Here is a 16,883-nt window from a genome sequence, read left to right on the forward strand (position 1 = left end):
TAACGTACGTAGTGTGTGTGTGTGTGTGTGTGTGTGTGTGTGTGTGTGTGTGTGTGTGTGTGTGTGTGTGCAGAGCGCGGGAGCGGCGATGAAGAAGTTGCCGGACGTGCGGTTGGATCACGTCGTTGAATATGGAGAACTGCTGCTGCGCAAGGTGACCATGATGGCGATGGTGATGCTCCAAAGGGGGCGACTAAAGGCCTTCGTTGGAGCCACGGTGAACGGTCTCGTTTGCTGACTCATCCCCCTTGCCACATATTAACCACACCACAAATCACACAATCAGGGGAGCGGGTATTCCTTCATGGACAGTCCGGGAAACGATCTTGAGAGCATCGCCGGGCAGGTCGCCTCAGGTGTGATTTGAGGGTTTGCAACTGTTCTCAGACGTCGAGCGCGCATGAGTGCGCGCGCGAGTACGGGTGTGTTGGGACGAGTGAGTGACTGGGTATGTCTACTCCATGAGTCGTGCCAACGATGATGAATGTCTCAGGAAACGCACTCCGATCGACCATCTCAAACTCTGCTGTTTGGTGATGCCAACAGGATGCAATGTGATTCTCTTCACAACCGGAAATGGATCCGTCACCAACTTTCCTTTCGTGCCCACGCTCAAGGTACACTGGGTATGCCGGTGTCATGCGCACATGCTTCACCCATACACACACACGCACACGTACACGTCCGCACGTGCATGCAAAACACACACACACACACACATACACGTACACGTGCACGTACACGTCTGCACGTGCATGCAAAACACACACACACACACACACACACACACACACACACACACACACACACACGCACGCACACGTACACGTACACGTGCATGCAAAACACACACACACACACACAAAATATGCAACACATAGGCGCTGACCACAACGGCGCGATTTGAACTGTTGGAAACGGATATGGACATCAACGCCGGGCTCTTCCTCGATGGAAAGGTGGAGACAGTTCACCTTTCGCGCCTGCAGTAGAGACTTGCTTTTTGGCGTTGTTGTTCATCGTCGTCCACCCGACACAATGCATCGCCTTTGCCCGAGCTCCCAACTCACGACCGTTCTCCACCAACAATCACTCTCAACATCGCCACTCCCGATCCTCTCCCGCACGCATCCACCATCATCACGACCAACCACGGCCACTCACCAGCTGACGTTGGACGAGCTGGGTGAGGCCGCGTACAAGGAGCTGATCCGCATCGCGTCCGGCCACCCGTCAAAGGGCGAAATTGCAGGCCATCACCAGGTGTGTATGTGTGTTTATGCATGCATATGCGTGTTTGTGCAGGGGAATGGCCTGCATGAGCTTGTACAACACCGTCCCTGCTCCACACACATCCAGCGCTTCCATCGTCTTGCACCAAAATCCCGTCTGCCATCTCCACCATCTCAGCCTTCCCTCCGCCTTCATCACCCATTCACACCAACCAGACGCAGCTGTGGCGCAACTGGTCCGCACTTGAGGGCGAACCCGCTGACAATGAGGACGACACTGATCAGCGCAGAAGCGGAGACACAACACAGGAGGTTTGGATGCTCGTACGTCGTGCACATCTGTCATGTGTTCGTTCACTGCTGAATGTTTGGCTCGGCGTGTAATGCATGGTTGCATGCAGGCACGGCTGACTTTGTCCCCTTGCTTCATGTGACGGTGCCTGTGCGATGCAGGCCATTCAGCAGGAGAGCGCATCCGAGTCATCGACAGGCAAAGCAGTCGATTCGTCCTCCGCAGACGCAGCAAGAAGCGGTGCGTCATGCATTCCACTCACATCCCTTCCCCCACAAACGCTCGACTTGCTCAACTCTTCTCAGTTTTACAGGTTTTGCACACATGTTCCGTCAAAGCACACACTTACGTGTTCCCCTCCCCCCACACACATACACTCTGCAGGGCAAGCGCTTGCGTTGTCTGCGCCCACACACGTTGATGTTGAGGCGGTCTTGAAGCAGACGCAGCTGTTGGGTGTGAGCGGTGGGAACGTGATGGTGCGCAATGACGTTAATCAAGCATCAGATCGTGTGGGCCTCATTCTTCCCACAAGCCTCTGTTCAGGCCAGGTCGGTTGGTTGCGCCAAGCTCCTGAACGTGGCCCTTGTCCTTTGTGTGTTGACGCCATGCGCTGCAGTTCCTTCCCGCAGTTTTCTTTGTCTTTTGCTTGTCTTTCAATTTGTACTTCGATTTGTGCTTCGATTGTCCTCCTTGCAACATTGCACATGGCACACTTCATGCATGCCTGTGTCGTTTGTTTCTGGTCGCCATTTCCAATCACTGACATTTTCTTGCATTCAGGTTGCTGTGCGCATCGCCCAGCGCCTGAACGCCAACAACAGGAGCAACGCTGCAAGGGAGCCCACTCTCACGCGCTTTGTGGCTCTGCCCCACACTGAAGGGTGCGGGCATTCATCTGGCGACCACGAAGCGCTCGTTCTCCGCACGCTGCTGGTATGAGATGTGGCTTTGATCTCTTCAGCATGAACCTAAAGCCGCACTGACACAACAACAAGCAAGCTTTCTTGCACGCTGTCCCTCCTTCCACTCTGCCTCTTCTGCCATGCACTCAAGCGCATACACATACACCCAAGCGCACATACACCCAAGCGCACGCACATTCACACATACACATACGCACACCATTCACACACACCGTGCCTCTCGCTGACACGCCTCGTTCTCCCTCCTTCGCGCATGCTTGGCTTCAGGGCTATGCGCGCCACCCGATGGTGGGACAGGCCGTGCTGCTGGAGCACGGTTGCGAAAAGACGCACAACGCACGCATGCAGATTGAGCTGGAGCACTCTGGTGGACATTTGGACCGATACGGCTTCGCCAGCGTGCAGTTGGATGGCGGGTTTGAAAATGTGGCCAACAAGGTGGGCTTGAGGAGGAGGAGAAGGGAGGGGGGGATATTGTATGGCGCCGGGACACCTTGGGACACATGCAGCCACGTTTATTGCTTTGGTTGTTGTTGAGTCGTGGCATGTTTCTGCGCTTCCACCGCACACACACATATGCACACACACAAACACACAAACACACAAACACACAAACACACACAACACACAAACACACACAACACACGCGCGCACACACACACACACGCACACACAACATACACACACATCTGCACACGCCGTCACATGTCAAGGTTGAGGCATTATTCAAAGAGCATGAGGCCGCCGTTGCCGCCGACCTTCATCTCCAACGTGAACCCGCGCACCCGAGCCAGCTGCGTGTTGGCTTCGTGTCAGACACGAATTTGCCCACACCGCTGCTTGCAGCCGTCTCGCACGTGGTGAGCACGATTGCGGCCGCAGACGGCCTTGCAGTTGTCGCCGGGACTTTCAAATCTGCACACGTGCTGGAGAGTTTGCTAGCAGAAGGCGTTGATCCGACCACTGCAACGCTCGGTTATGGCCAGGCTGCTCCATCACATGGTGCGTCAGTTTCACCAAGCTTAGCGCACGTGTACGTGCGTGCGTGTGTGTGTGTTTCGCCTTGTGCATGATTATGTGTATTGCACATGTCAGTGAGCCTCTACGCACACACACACACACACGCGCGCGCGCACGCTCGATTCATCCCGCTCTGCCATGATAGCATGTGACTCACCCAGCCAGCTTGGCATTTCCCCACCCAACTCACGACAACTCAGGCGCCCACGTGATGTCTGCGTCGACAAGCAACCTGGTGGAGCTTGTTGCGGGGCTCGCTGCCACAGGCGTGGAAGTAATTGTTGCCTGCGTGCGTGGCAGCTACGCGATCGCACCGCACCCGCTCGTGCCTCTCCTTCAGTGTGCTGTCGTGTCGGAGTCCCTCCCCATGCTGTCGCTCGACCTTGACGTCCGCCTGACGTCCCAGCCAGACGAAGAGGAGGATGCCGTTGCAACGCGTTGGAGCGCTGAGTTGGCGAAGCGTGTCGCTGCCTGCCTCTCTGGATCACAACTGCCGAAGCTGTGGGGAAAGGCACAGCCCGACTTTCAACTCTCTCGCGCCGCCAACGCTGTCTCCATGTGACGATCATCGATGGCACAGCTTTGCCCGGCCGTGTATGTGGACGTGGTTGCTGTTGTATTCGGTGTGCAAGTGCAAGCATGCATCAGCGGGAAGGTGCCTTGTTCCAGCGCCTGCCAACCACAGTTGTCATCCTTCCAACCCCACTTCCTTGCTTCTGTTGCGTCTTTACTGTGAATCGCAACGACCACGTGGCAATGTTAGGGCGCGACATAAATTGGACAAAAGCGCAGAAATACATGGGCAGAAACAGCTGCAACAAAAACTGAGGCAGGGCGGGGGATTGCAAAGAAGACGTGATGTGATGTGATGTGACCGCTCTCATGATAACGCTTTCGACGGCATGTGCAGCATGAAATTGAAATGAGGGAACAGTAACGGAGCGACTGAAGCGCAAGCAGGAACAGGCGAAACGGAGAGAAAGCACACGTTGTCTGTACGACACAAACAAAACCAAAGCAAAAAAAAAAAAAGCAACAAATGAAGATGAAGAGCAGCACGCAGCATGCAAGCATCAGACAGCCTGCAGCAAGCAGGGCGATCATGCGTGCCGGTGGAGAAATAATGAATTGTCTTGAAGGAAGTTGGGTGGGTGCGCCGCTGTAACGGGCTGTGCCGAGAACAAGCCAGTGTGCAAGGGAGAGGTGCGCTTTCGTCCCGTTCCTCACACGAGATAGGAGGCCTTGCGCTGCACAAAGCGGTGGGAGCGACGAGAGGTGGCAAACGTGGCAATCTCTGCCATGCGGTCATCAACGGTCTGACGCTTCGACGCGTGCTCGAGGAGGTAGGGAGCAAGATCCGCCATTGTGTTTTCTGTTGGTAGAAGAGGACGCACCTCCTCACCCTCTTGAGAGCCGAGCAGCAGGAAGGTCTTCATGTGGCCCTTGCCCTTGATGTCAATGTGCCCGCGCGGCACAATCTCAAACTCGTGATCTGTCGGCAGCGCCTGCGTGAAGCGGTATGTCGCCTGGATACACCCGGGCAGCCCGTTGCTCTCCATGCGCGAGGCGACGTTCACCGTGTCGCCAAACAGGCAGTAGCGTGGGCGCGCACGGCCAACAACGCCGGCCATCAGTGGACCAGAGTGCAGCCCAACGCGGATGCGAATCGGCTCGCCGTCAAGCGGCGACTTGACGGTCTCAGCCGTGCGCACCATGTCGATGGCAAGACGGGCAATGCGTACGGCGTGGTCCTCGCACTCCTCCGGGCAGCCGGCAGCCACCATGTACGCGTCGCCAATTGTCTCCACCTTGTAGCAGCCGTGCTTGTCGGCAAGGTCGTCAAACTTCACAAACAGATGGTGCAGCATCTTCATGATCTGTGCGTATGCATGAATGCGTGCGTGTGTATGCGAGGGAATCGTTGTGTGAGTTGCTTGGCAGGCGGGTGATATGATATGGTGGGCAGGAGGAGGAGGAAGCGAACACGCATGGATGGGAGGGAGGATGGAAGGGTGGGTGGTTTGACCGACAAAGGCAGAAAAGTACACAAACACACACACACACACAGACACACACACAGACACACACACACACACACGCAGACACACACACACACAGACACACACCTCGGTGGCTGGGACTTCGGAGGAGATGTTGGTGAAGCCCGCAATGTCGCAGAACAGCACAGTCACCTAACAGGGCAAAGAAGAAGCGTGAGCGTGCACTCGTGTGTGCCTGCAGGCAACCCACATCGCACCACATCACACGCACATTTGCTTGCATGCAAGGAAACAAAAACGCCCGCCACTGAAAAAGACCACGGCAGCACAACACTTACGTGCTTGTACTCCTCGGCTGGTGGAATCTCCCCGCGCGCCAGTGAGCTTGCAACAACCTGCGTCATGGAATGGAAGGGGAAAGGCAAAGCGATGCGGTTGTGAGCAGGCAGTGCGAACGTAGCTACTTATGCACACATACACAACAAACACACACAACACACATACACACACACACATACACACACACACACACACACACACACACGCACACACACACACACACACACACACACACACACACACACACACACACACGCACGACCACGTACCGGAGGGAGGATGCTGTGGAGGAGGGCATCAATCTGCTCCTTCTTCTGCTGCACCTCCAGCATCGAGTGGTCGAGTTCAGCCATGCGCTTGTCCACTTCGTTGGTGTTCTTGGCAGAGGCAGACTGGAACATGGCACCATACAGGAACTCGCGTCCGTGGCTGTGCAGGGGAAGCTCGGTGAGGTTGATGCCCTGTGCCTCCATCTCCTCCAGGGAGTGGAGGGCCGGGACGCCGACGAAGAGCAGCAGGTCGGAGCCCTCGTGGTACGTGACCTGCCCGTGCAGCTTGATGTTGTCCACTTTGTTCGTCAAACGAGCTGCGCGCATCATCATATCGACAGATGTGCGCTTCGACGAGGCCGCAGAAGTGCTGGCCGATGACATGGAGGAGAAGGGGCAGCCGCCAACAGCAGAGCCACGGTCAGCAAGCTGATCGGGCCCGAGCGTTGGGCGCTGGCTTCCGGCGTGGGACGTGTTGGCAGACGACGCGTCGTGCACGTGCTGGTGAGGCTGCTGCGGCTGCTGTTGGTCAAGCTTGCGCACGTGCTTGGCGTCGACGGAGAGAAGAATGGGGGCGCCCTGAGTGGTCTTGAGACTGTCAAAGCTGAATGACATACCGAGTGGGCGGACAAGTTTGAACACGTGCGAGGCACTGGCGCCCAGCTGCTGCTTCTTGAAGCGGGCAGCCAAGTGCTTGCCAACCGACGCGATCTTCATGTCGCGATCAAAGGCCACGTGCCATGGGAAGAGCTCGTTGGTGACCTCCGTGGGCAGGTCCACGGTGCATTCTTGCTCTGCCTCCTTGTCAGTTTCCCGTTGATGGCCGTACTCACTGCAAACAAGACCACAGAGAGAGAGAGAGAGAGAGAGAGAGAGAGAGAGAGAGTGTGTGTGTGTGTGTGTGTGTGTATGTGTGTGTATGTGTGTGTGTATGTGTGTGTATGTGTGTGTGTGTGTGTGTGTGTGTGTGTGTGTGTGGGAGCGAGTTTGTGAGAGAGTGTGTGCCACAGATACATGTCGGTGAGACACGAGTGGAACCAGTGCAGCAAACACCGAAACCATTGAAACACAAGCATGAACAGATGTCGAGAAATGAGAGGCAATTGTAGAAAACATGCAAATAAAAACAAACGAATACAGCATGTCTCCTTGCTTGCCAGTGACTCAACAATCTCGCGAGTGCACTGCTTCGTGTTTGTGATTGCTGTGCCCGCACCTTTCATCGAGGAAGACGTGGAAGACATCGTGGCTGTTGCCGTCGTCCTTCTTCACACGGTGGTGCATGGTGAGATCGAGGTCGAAGAGCTGGGCTCCGCACGCTTCGAGGGCGCCCATCATGAAGTTGGAGAGGCCGGCGTTGCTGCTGTAGTAGTGGATGGAGAGGGAGCCGTCGTCGTTGCGGACGGGTCGCACAGAGGGCGCGCGCATCTTGGGGAAGGAAGGGAGGAACGACTCGTGGAGGCTGTCCAGGTTGCCGAGCATGGTGTAGAAGTCATCGCCGAGGGTGCGGAGGGCGTCACCGTAGCCGCTCTCCAGAAGACCGACGAGGAAGTTCTTGCCAGCTTCATACTTGCACTCATCCTCCGTGCGGCCGGTCACCTGGAACGAGCATTATTGGAAAAATGGTTCAACCAGTCAGCTTTGGAAAGAAGAGCAGCAGCGCGATGGGCGCAATGCACTCACATGCAGATGTGCGTTAACAAGCCACGCATAAACACAGCCACACAGGTACACACAGACACACAGACGCACACAGACACACACACACACAGCCACACAGACACACACAGACACACATGTTACCTTAGCGATGGCGGCGAGAAAGGCGGCCGTCTGGCTGCTCGAGTAGTGGCGGAAAAAGTCGTCGGCACTGCCGTCAAAGTTGACTTCGGCCAGGACCATATGCAGCAGCTGTTGGCCGTCTGGCAGCGACGTTAGCCACGCCGTCAGGGCCTGCAAAATGGGGCCATCACAGATGTCATCAGAACCATACCGAGTAAGGGCACACGTTACGCAAAGGCAAGTGTTTGGGGCTGATTGGGTGGCACCGGCGAGTGACAACAGGGATCGAAAGGCAGGTGGCAGATCAGCCAAGGAGAGCAAAGAACGGATGCCATCGCACTATCGCAAACCAAGTAAAGCGTCTCCTGCGCGTGCTCTGAGCGCCTGCCTGACCTTGTGGAGAACTCCATACATGGCGCTGGTCGGTTGTCTTGATCAAGGAGGTTTGTATGGAGAATGCGTACAAGATTGCCGAGAGCGACGCTGCGATCGAGGGATCGGATGGGAAATGAAGCCGCTGCGATGCCGCGGTCGGGTTGGAACAAGAAACTTGAAGTCTTGAGCTATGAGAATGCGGCGGCTGTATGGCGAGGGGGCGCTTTTCTTGGTTGGTGGGTCGGGAAGGAAGGAGGAACGGTTGTCAATGCAAGCGAGGTGGGGCCGCGGGACGTGGGGCGGGGGCGGGCTCTTGAGTGGTGTTGGGGTGAAGGTTGGAAAATGAACACTTTCATCAGAGCGAGTGCAGATGGCGTAATGGCAGAGGTGCTGCTGTTTCCAGTGCCACAGCGCGTGGCAGTGTCGGTTGAGGCGAGTTTGTGTGGCTTTTGTTGTAGCAGCCGGTTGGTAGTGACGGCGACTGCAAAGTCTCAAACCTGCATGCCACACTTGCTCATGCCGTTGTCAGTGGCGACACAAAGAGAAGACGAGTGTAATGGGGTCCGTCCGGGTTGTGAGGGATGCGGCATACCGCCATTTCAAGACGCTTTTAATCAGAGACATCACCGGAGCCGCAACCAACCAATCAACCACAGAGATGGTGGGAGCAACGCGCTGAAAAGGTGACGAGAAGAGCAATGGGGCTCGCATGCGATGGAAGAAAGAGGCACAAAGCGTCTCGTGTGCACAACAAATGGAACAAACAGTTGTTTGGCTGTCCTTGTTGGCGTTGCTTGCGTGTGTCTGTTCCTTGCGCGTTGCCATCGCAGACGGCACCATCCCAACTCCAGCGCGGCCAGCAGGACGGCGTCAGCGCAACCTTCGTCCCTTTGCGAGCATCCAAAACGAAAACGGTTTCGGAAGAACTACTGAAATCATTTGTAAAATTTCGGCAACATCAGGCTGGTTGCTTGCAGGCAGCCGGACGAAGCTTGGCTGACGAAGAAGAAGGTGTCAGCCTCAAGGTGATGGCGACGAGGGGCTTGTGGGGGGCTTGCTTGCTTGCAGGGGCTTTGTGTGCGCATGGCAACGTGACGCTGGGGGGGGGGGCGAGCCCACGTTGCTCCTGTCACTTCGAGAAAGCAAGCGCAGCTGGGTTGAGTGCGCGAGCGCTGGGTTGAGTTTGAGTTGAGTTCAAGGGGTCGGGTGTGCTGTTGAGGAGTCGTGTTGGCTTGTTGGTGCCACTGCTGCTGCTGGCTGGCGGTTGTTTGGACGGGACAAACCCTTGCTCACTCAGACCACGACCGAACGGGTGAGGGAGGGAAAGGAAGAAAGAAAAGGCTGACATGACGAAGACAAGGGTAGATGAGCGCATGTGCAACAGACAGATGTGGCAAGGTGCAAGGTCGGAAGTGCCTCTCTTGCTTGCCTGTTTGTGCTTGTGTTGCTGTGGCTGTTGTTGACGTTGACAGCTGCGAGGAGCGAGTAAGCGAGCAAGTGCCAGGGTTTGTCGCGCCCGCAACACGTCAGCCTGACGTTTGTCGTTGCTCTTCCCGACCAAACACACGACCACACACACACACACAGAAGCACAGAGCAAGAGAGCAGAAGCCTCGAAGCTGACCAGAGAGTTGTGTGCGCGTGCGGTTGTTGTTTTGAAAAACCTAACCTGGAAGATAGGAATGAGCTGAAGGGAGCAAGCATGGCAAAGGTGTCACACACGTACGCGTGCCTTCTGTCGTCACTGCTGGTCTGCTGGTTGGCGGGTCGTTGACGTCACCCCGCTTCCCTTGGTGCGAGTTGGTCTGCAACGGATATCCCCCGTGCGCTGCTGGTCAGCTGGTCAGGTCAGGCAACAGTTGCTCGACGATTGTAGGATTGTGCGTGTGCGTGTATGTGCATGTGTGTGTATGTGTGCGTGTGTGTGTGGGGCAGCAGGGCGGTGTTGGTACAGGTTAGATGCTTCACAGGTTTACTGAGAACAAACAGAGAGCATGAGACGTAAAGTCAAGAGCAAATGCAAGCGAAGCAGTAGTGAATGAGAGCCAACCCTCTGAGGGCGTTGTCAACACCAGCATCAAACCAAAGACAGCGAGCATGCACGAAATTATGAGAAGAGGAAGCATATGCGCACACGCGCGCGCGTACAAGCACAAACACAACCACACACAAGCACACACACATGCACACCAAACACTTGCAGTGTCTTCATCAGCTTTCAGCAGGGACACATCCACATGCACGCACACGTGCAACAACTGACTGCACCGCAGCCAGCGTAGTCACCACCCGCCGTGTCACCACAGCTCCATGTCAGTAAAGCAAACGAAAAAGACGAAAAAAAAAAAAAACAGAAAGCAGAAAGTAGGAGGGTGTGTCCCGGTGAAGCAAACGGCGCAGACAAGCACGACGTCTGTACGGTGCTCGAGTGAGCAGAGTCAGACCATGTATGACGCCTTGCGCTGGAGGGCCCTACGGTTGCGCAGCGATGTCGCACAAGTGGAAACTTCGGCAAGCCGGTCATCAACAGTTTCGCGCGCAGCAGTCATTTTCAGCAGGTGCGGGGCAATGTCCTCCATCTTGTTCTGCGACGGCATGAGGGGCTCCATGCACTCGTCGTCCAGAGCACCGAGCAGCAGGAAGGTCTTCATGTGGCCCTTGCCCTTGATGTCAATGTGCCCGCGCGGCACAATCTCAAACTCGTGATCTGTCGGCAGCGCCTGCGTGAAGCGGTATGTCGCCTGGATACACCCGGGCAGCCCGTTGCTCTCCATGCGCGAGGCGACGTTCACCGTGTCGCCAAACAGGCAGTAGCGTGGGCGCGCACGGCCAACAACGCCGGCCATCAGTGGACCAGAGTGCAGCCCAACGCGGATGCGAATCGGCTCGCCGTCAAGCGGCGACTTGACGGTCTCAGCCGTGCGCACCATGTCGATGGCAAGACGGGCAATGCGTACGGCGTGGTCCTCGCACTCCTCCGGGCAGCCTGCAGCCACCATGTACGCGTCGCCAATTGTCTCCACCTTGTAGCAGCCGTGCTTGTCGGCAAGGTCGTCAAACTTCACAAACAGATGGTGCAGCATCTTCATGATCTGTGCGTGTGCATGAATGCGTGCGTGTGTATGCGAGGGAATCGTTGTGTGAGTTGCTTGGCAGGCGGGTGATATGATATGGTGGGCAGGAGGAAGCGAACACGCATGGACGGAAGGGGAATGGAAGGGTGGGTGGTTTGACCGACAAAGGCAGAAAAGTACACAGACGCACACACACACACACACACATACACAGACGCACACACACACACACATACACAGACACACACACACACACACGCAGACACACACACACACAGACACACACCTCGGTGGCTGGGACTTCGGAGGAGATGTTGGTGAAGCCCGCAATGTCGCAGAACAGCACAGTCACCTAACAGGGCAAAGAAGAAGCGTGAGCGTGCACTCGTGTGTGCCTGCAGGCAACCCACATCGCACCACATCACACGCACATTTGCTTGCATGCAAGGAAACAAAAACGCCCGCCACTGAAAAAGACCACGGCAGCACAACACTTACGTGCTTGTAGTGTTCGGCTGGTGGAATCTCCCCGCGCGCCAGTGAGCTCGCAACAACCTGTGTCATGGAATGGAAGGGGAAAGACAAAGCGATGCAGTTGTGAGCAGGCAGTGCGAGTTTAGCTGCTAATGCACACACACACAAACACACACACACACACACACACACACAACAAACGCACACACGCACACACACACACGCACACACACACGCACACACACACAACCACACGTACCGGGGGGAGGATGCTGTGGAGGAGGGCATCAATCTGCTCCTTCTTCTGCTGCACCTCCAGCATCGAGTGGTCGAGTTCAGCCATGCGCTTGTCGACTTCGTTGGTGTTCTTGGCAGAGGCAGACTGATACATGGCGCCATACAGGAACTCGCGTCCGTGGCTGTGCAGAGGCAGCTCGGTGAGGTTGATGCCCTGTGCCTCCATCTCCTCCAGGGAGTGGAGGGCCGGGACGCCGACGAAGAGCAGCAGGTCGGACTCCTCGTGGTACGTGATCTGCCCGTGCAGCTTGATGTTGTCCACCTTGCTTGTGAGCCGGGCTGCACGCAGCAGCATGTCAGCCGAGGAGCGCTTTGATGACGTGTTGGAGCTGAAGGACGACGATGTGCCCGAGAAGGGGCAGCCTGTTGACGACTCGCTGCCACGCGCGCCAGAGGGGTCCGTCACTTGCAGTTGGGGAAGATGGTGCGTCAGCGTCACCACGCTCTCATCGACTGTTACCTCGTGCGTCAGGTGCTTGGCGTCGACGGAGAGAAGAATGGGCGCACCCTGCACTTGCAGCATGTCGTCAAACTTGAGACGCATGCTTGATGGCCGCACGACCTTGAACACTTGCCAGGCCTGCGCGCCAATCTGCTTCCTCTTCAGGCGAGAGGCAAGGTGTTTGCCAAGCGACGCGATCTTCATGTCGCGATCAAAGGCCACGTGCCATGGGAAGAGGTCATTCGTGAGGCTGGGTGGCATGGCCACCGTGCACTGTTTCTTCGCCTCCTCATCCTCTTTGCGCTTGGTGCCGTAGCCCCTGTGACATCATGTGTGTGAGACAGAAGAAATGATCTACGTGAGGAATTACTCGTGTGACATGTTGCCCGTGCGGTTGGGCACGGTTGTGCAAGCACAACGGATGAAGAGGTAGGCAGGCAGGCAGACCCACATGCACACGAACACACACACACGCACACACAGACACACACGTTCACACACACACACACACACACACACACACACACACACACACACACACACACACACACACACGCATGCACATAACAGCTTACTTCTCGTCCATGAAGACGTGGAAGACATCGTGGCTGTTGCCGTCGTCCTTCTTCACACGGTGGTGCATGGAAAGCTCCAAGTCAAACAGTTGCCGAGCACATGCTTCGAGGGCGCCCATCATGAAGTTGGAGAGGCCGGCGTTGCTGCTGTAGTAGTGGATGGAGAGGGAGCCATCATCGTTGCGGACGGGCCGCACAGAGGGCGCGCGCATCTTGGGGAAGGAAGGGAGGAACGACTCGTGGAGGCTGTCCAGGTTGCCGAGCATGGTGTAGAAGTCATCGCCGAGGGTGCGGAGGGCGTCACCGTAGCCGCTCTCCAGAAGACCGAAGAGGAAGCAGCGCCCAGCGTGATACTTGCAGTCCTCGATTGTGTGCCCCGTGACCTTGGCGATGGCTCCGAGAAAGGCGGTTGTCTGCTCGTCGGTGTAGAAGCGAAAGAAGTCGTCAGCACTGCCAGCAAAGTTGACCTCGGCCAGCACCATCGTCATCAAGGTTTCACCATCTGGAAGGGACTGCACCCAAGCGGCGAGGGCCTGTGTGTGTGTGTGTGTGTGTGTGTGTGTGTGTGTGTGTGTGTGTGTGTGTGTGTGTGTGTGTGTGTGTGTGTGTGTGTGTGTGAGCATATGCGATAAGAAACGACATTCAATCAAACCAGGCAAGTCATTGGTTGCTTGCTTGCAGCGTGGCGCTCTTATCACGCACACAAGCAGACACGCGCAAATGCACAGACACGCGCAGGCACACGTAGATTGCCTGACCTTGTGGAGGGTTCCATACATGTTGGAAGAAAGTCGCCGAGTTGTCGAGTTGGATTTGTGGGATTCGGCTCTGCTTGTAGCTTGTGTTGAATGAATCTGAGAATGTGCTCAAATGGCTGTGATGCGATTGGGGGTTTCGATGTGTGCGGAAGTCGGTTGGTTGGTGGCGGGCGTGTGCCGCTCTCCTCGGTTTTGTTGCTTGGGTGTTGCTTGAGGCCGTCAAGAAGAGAGGTAGCTTGCTGCCTTGATGGTGTTTAGGGTCTCGGTCGGTTGGTAAGTGGGGAAATGAGCCAAGGGCACGCGTGCATACAGCAGCTGCACGCCATGGTGACTGAGCGATGTCGTGTGTGAACATCGAGGAAGAGAAGGCGGTGGAAGAGAGCGATGGCGCTCGAGGGACGCCTGCCACCTAAATCAACCAACACAACGCCAAAACAAAGCGTGCAGCACGCGGCGGCGCAGGATGTCAAACAAGAACGGCTGCGCGGCGGCGTGTGTGGGGATGTGTGACATGTGACGGCGCGTTGGGGGATTCGTCAAGTAAGCGTTCCTGCTTGCTTGTGTGTGCCCTTCACCCAAGCACTGTCGCCAACCAAAGCGACATGCACCCCAACCCGCCAGCACGCAAGCACTCGGCCACTGGTCAGTCGCTTGCGTCATCGTGGAGCTTGGGTGTTTGTCAGGGCGAAAATCATTTAATGTTTTGCATAAATTGTCTGACAAGGGCAGGTTTTCGCTGACCAAGCGATGGCGTCATGGGTTGTCACGTTGGTGGAAAGCGTTGGCAAACAGCGCGAGGCATGCTTGAATGGCCTTGTGATGCAAGACATCCGGCACGCACATGCGCGCTTGGAACACACCTCCGCCCGTACGTGGCGGCGACAGCGTGTCGAGACGCGCGAGTTGACGTAAGCGATGCGTGGCGTGAGTGGTTGGTGGTTGGTGTGGATGGAGGCAGTGACAGGCCGAGTGCGTGTTGTTGTTGTTGGTGGTGGTGTTGTTGGTGTTGGTGGTGGTGGTGGAGGTGGGTGTTCGGGGAAACAGTTGCGGAACAGCATTGCAAACATGACGACAGAGGCAGCACACGCGCGTGTACCTTCTGTGCTTGCGCTGGGTTCAGTGCCTCGGATGACGGCAATGGCACGCAGTGCTGCTTCAGCGGATTCCCCAACCGTCTGTGCTGCAACAAAGAATTTGGCCGTCCACAGGGTCACTTTCTCTCCCTGAGGGGGGGGGGGGGGGTTGACGTCATGATTCTTGGAAATGAGAGATGGATGTCGGATGAATGATGACATGTCGCAAACAACAACGGTGCGATGATGACAACAGCACGTGCATTCAAACAAGAGGACTAGAGGCAGGGAAAGTGCAACGGAGCGCGCGCGCGCGTGTGTGCGCGTAACGGGATGTTGCGCACAGACAAGACAAGGACAGACAGACAAGACACACACACACATGTATGTGTAAATACATACATATATACACAGACACACAGACACACAGACACACATACGTACACACACACACACACGCAGACAGATACACAGCCACACACACGTACCTGTTGTGCGGTGGGCCAGATGTCAGCCAGGGTGAGCCCCATGCGCTCGAGTGCAGTGGCGAGGGGAACGCCACAGACGCGAAGCGACTGCCCGGCCTCTTCCCTCACTGCACCATCCTTGAAACTCTCATCCACACCTGGCATTTGTGGTGTGTGTGTGTGTGCATGTGTGTATGTGTGTGTGCATGTGTGTGTGTGCGCGCGCAGCCAGAGTCAGGGATCAAGGCGAGCCATTGTGGGCGCGCACGCCGTTGTGGTTTGGGTAAGCGCAGAGTGTGAACATGGTCGAGTACGCACCAAGGAAGAGCGTGACGAAGGTGCCATCATCGAGAGCCGCGGTGTGCAGCAGGGTCCGGTCAGGTACTTGCACGGGCGTCTGGTGCCCGCCAAACAGGCAAAACAATGAGGTGAGTCATTCAGCACTCACGAAATCTGAGTCGTGTGATGTTAGCGGTCACAGTTGTCAACGTGTACAGACACAGACATATGTATATATACGCACACACACACACACACACAAACACAGATACACACACACAGCCACACACACACACACACACACACACACACACACACTCGTAGAAGGAGAGAAGCGCCTTTGCAGTGGTCCTGAGGTGAACACAACACCACACGCGATGAAGGGGACATGTGTCACGTACGATTTGAGTGAAGACGTACAAACGGAGGCGTGTGAGTGAGTGATCGTGTGTGTGTATATATGTGCGTGTGTGCGTGTGCGTGAACGTGCGTTCAGTGGACAACTTCACAACAAGTGCAGGTCAAGCAGCGTGCTAGCCTCAGTGGCTCATGCGTGCGCACGTGTCAAAGTAAAAGGCGCTGTCCGTGTACACCTGTCAGCCACACACACACACACACACACACACACACACACACACACACACACACACACACACACACACACACACACACAATCAATCAAACGATAAGAAACACGACGGTGCGATGGTGAAAGGGCACATGTGAGAAGAACAACCCATGAAGAACACAGTGCAGTGTTACGTAATGTGAGTGTGATGTGACAGCCGTCCCCCTCCCCTCACAGTATGATGCGAGCTCAGGGAAACAGGAGCGAACGAACCATGTTCGTTCCCGGAATCACGGCGCCTGTGCTGCGCATTCGATCCACCGATGGTTTGTGGAGGAAGCGCGAGCACGTGGCAAGCTGGCACAGTGGCGCACGCGTGGATTCTGGGGCTGCATCCTCTTCAGCCCCCTGTTGTTGTTGTTGTTGTTGTTGTTGTTGTTGTTGTTGTTGTTGTTGTTGTTGTTGTTGTTGTTGTTGTTGTTGTTGTTGTTGTTGTTGTTGTTGTGGAGCGGAAAAGAGGCGAGATGATCGCGCCTGTTCTCTGTCATCGTCTGATAGGACAAACACGCCGTGTGTTGTGCCTGGCGGAATGCGTGCGTGCGCGCGCGTGTTAGGGCTGTGCTGCTGATTCGATGGCACTA

At 56.0% G+C, this 16,883-nt stretch overlaps 4 protein-coding genes across 4 annotated transcripts in view; 1 reads left to right on the forward strand and 3 right to left on the reverse strand.

Annotated features, from left to right (window-relative positions):
• The window catches only part of PTSG_06233 (uncharacterized protein), an 8,850-nt gene extending 4,568 nt beyond the window's left edge, over positions 1–4,282 (forward strand). The window contains exons 13-24 of the mRNA XM_004993066.1: positions 74–154; positions 287–356; positions 547–617; positions 882–959; positions 1,168–1,263; positions 1,449–1,544; positions 1,686–1,764; positions 1,909–2,075; positions 2,308–2,460; positions 2,718–2,888; positions 3,164–3,452; positions 3,671–4,282. Of these exons, the coding sequence (XP_004993123.1) occupies positions 74–154; positions 287–356; positions 547–617; positions 882–959; positions 1,168–1,263; positions 1,449–1,544; positions 1,686–1,764; positions 1,909–2,075; positions 2,308–2,460; positions 2,718–2,888; positions 3,164–3,452; positions 3,671–4,032 (1,713 nt within the window). The 3' untranslated portion in view covers positions 4,033–4,282. The remainder of the gene's footprint in view (positions 1–73; positions 155–286; positions 357–546; positions 618–881; positions 960–1,167; positions 1,264–1,448; positions 1,545–1,685; positions 1,765–1,908; positions 2,076–2,307; positions 2,461–2,717; positions 2,889–3,163; positions 3,453–3,670) is intronic.
• On the reverse strand, positions 4,179–9,151 carry PTSG_06234 (adenylate and Guanylate cyclase catalytic domain-containing protein). The gene is made up of 7 exons (XM_004993067.1): positions 8,254–9,151; positions 7,882–8,031; positions 7,295–7,677; positions 6,079–6,910; positions 5,809–5,865; positions 5,597–5,662; positions 4,179–5,347 (listed from the first exon to the last, which is right to left on the reverse strand). Exons 1-7 carry the CDS (start codon positions 8,272–8,274, stop codon positions 4,694–4,696), a joined length of 2,163 nt encoding a protein of 720 aa, XP_004993124.1. The 5' UTR covers positions 8,275–9,151; the 3' UTR covers positions 4,179–4,693.
• A 1,042-nt stretch (positions 9,152–10,193) lies between these two features.
• On the reverse strand, positions 10,194–14,537 carry PTSG_06235 (NO-insensitive guanylyl cyclase III). The gene is made up of 6 exons (XM_004993068.1): positions 13,856–14,537; positions 13,098–13,630; positions 12,043–12,841; positions 11,808–11,864; positions 11,596–11,661; positions 10,194–11,327 (listed from the first exon to the last, which is right to left on the reverse strand). The coding sequence occupies exons 1-6, from the start codon at positions 13,874–13,876 to the stop codon at positions 10,674–10,676; spliced, it is 2,130 nt and encodes a 709-aa protein (XP_004993125.1). The 5' UTR covers positions 13,877–14,537; the 3' UTR covers positions 10,194–10,673.
• A 71-nt stretch (positions 14,538–14,608) lies between these two features.
• PTSG_06236 (uncharacterized protein) overlaps positions 14,609–16,883 on the reverse strand; it is a gene marked incomplete at both ends in the record, with an annotated part of 4,453 nt that continues 2,178 nt past the window's right edge. The window contains 7 exons of the mRNA XM_004993069.1: positions 14,609–14,715; positions 14,952–15,078; positions 15,417–15,553; positions 15,714–15,792; positions 15,989–16,025; positions 16,236–16,267; positions 16,516–16,823. Of these exons, the coding sequence (XP_004993126.1) occupies positions 14,609–14,715; positions 14,952–15,078; positions 15,417–15,553; positions 15,714–15,792; positions 15,989–16,025; positions 16,236–16,267; positions 16,516–16,823 (827 nt within the window). The remainder of the gene's footprint in view (positions 14,716–14,951; positions 15,079–15,416; positions 15,554–15,713; positions 15,793–15,988; positions 16,026–16,235; positions 16,268–16,515; positions 16,824–16,883) is intronic.

This window comes from Salpingoeca rosetta (genome assembly GCF_000188695.1).
Source record: "Salpingoeca rosetta unplaced genomic scaffold supercont1.14, whole genome shotgun sequence".
In the NCBI taxonomy this organism is placed as follows: Eukaryota; class Choanoflagellata; order Craspedida; family Salpingoecidae; genus Salpingoeca; species Salpingoeca rosetta.

Bases quoted from the DNA above. Each gene is read 5' to 3' on its own strand.
- PTSG_06234 (XM_004993067.1), bottom strand. From the start codon at position 8,274: ATGTATGGAGTTCTCCACAAG. The intron at 7,678-7,881 runs GTAACATGTGTG...TGCTCGTTCCAG, and splicing joins TTCTCGCCGCCATCGCTAAG to GTGACCGGCCGCACGGAGGA. The intron at 5,663-5,808 runs GTAAGTGTTGTG...TTGCCCTGTTAG, and splicing joins CAGCCGAGGAGTACAAGCAC to GTGACTGTGCTGTTCTGCGA.
- PTSG_06235 (XM_004993068.1), bottom strand. From the start codon at position 13,876: ATGTATGGAACCCTCCACAAG. The intron at 13,631-13,855 runs GTCAGGCAATCT...ACACACACACAG, and splicing joins TGTATGGAACCCTCCACAAG to GCCCTCGCCGCTTGGGTGCA. The intron at 12,842-13,097 runs GTAAGCTGTTAT...ATGATGTCACAG, and splicing joins CACGTCTTCATGGACGAGAA to GGGCTACGGCACCAAGCGCA.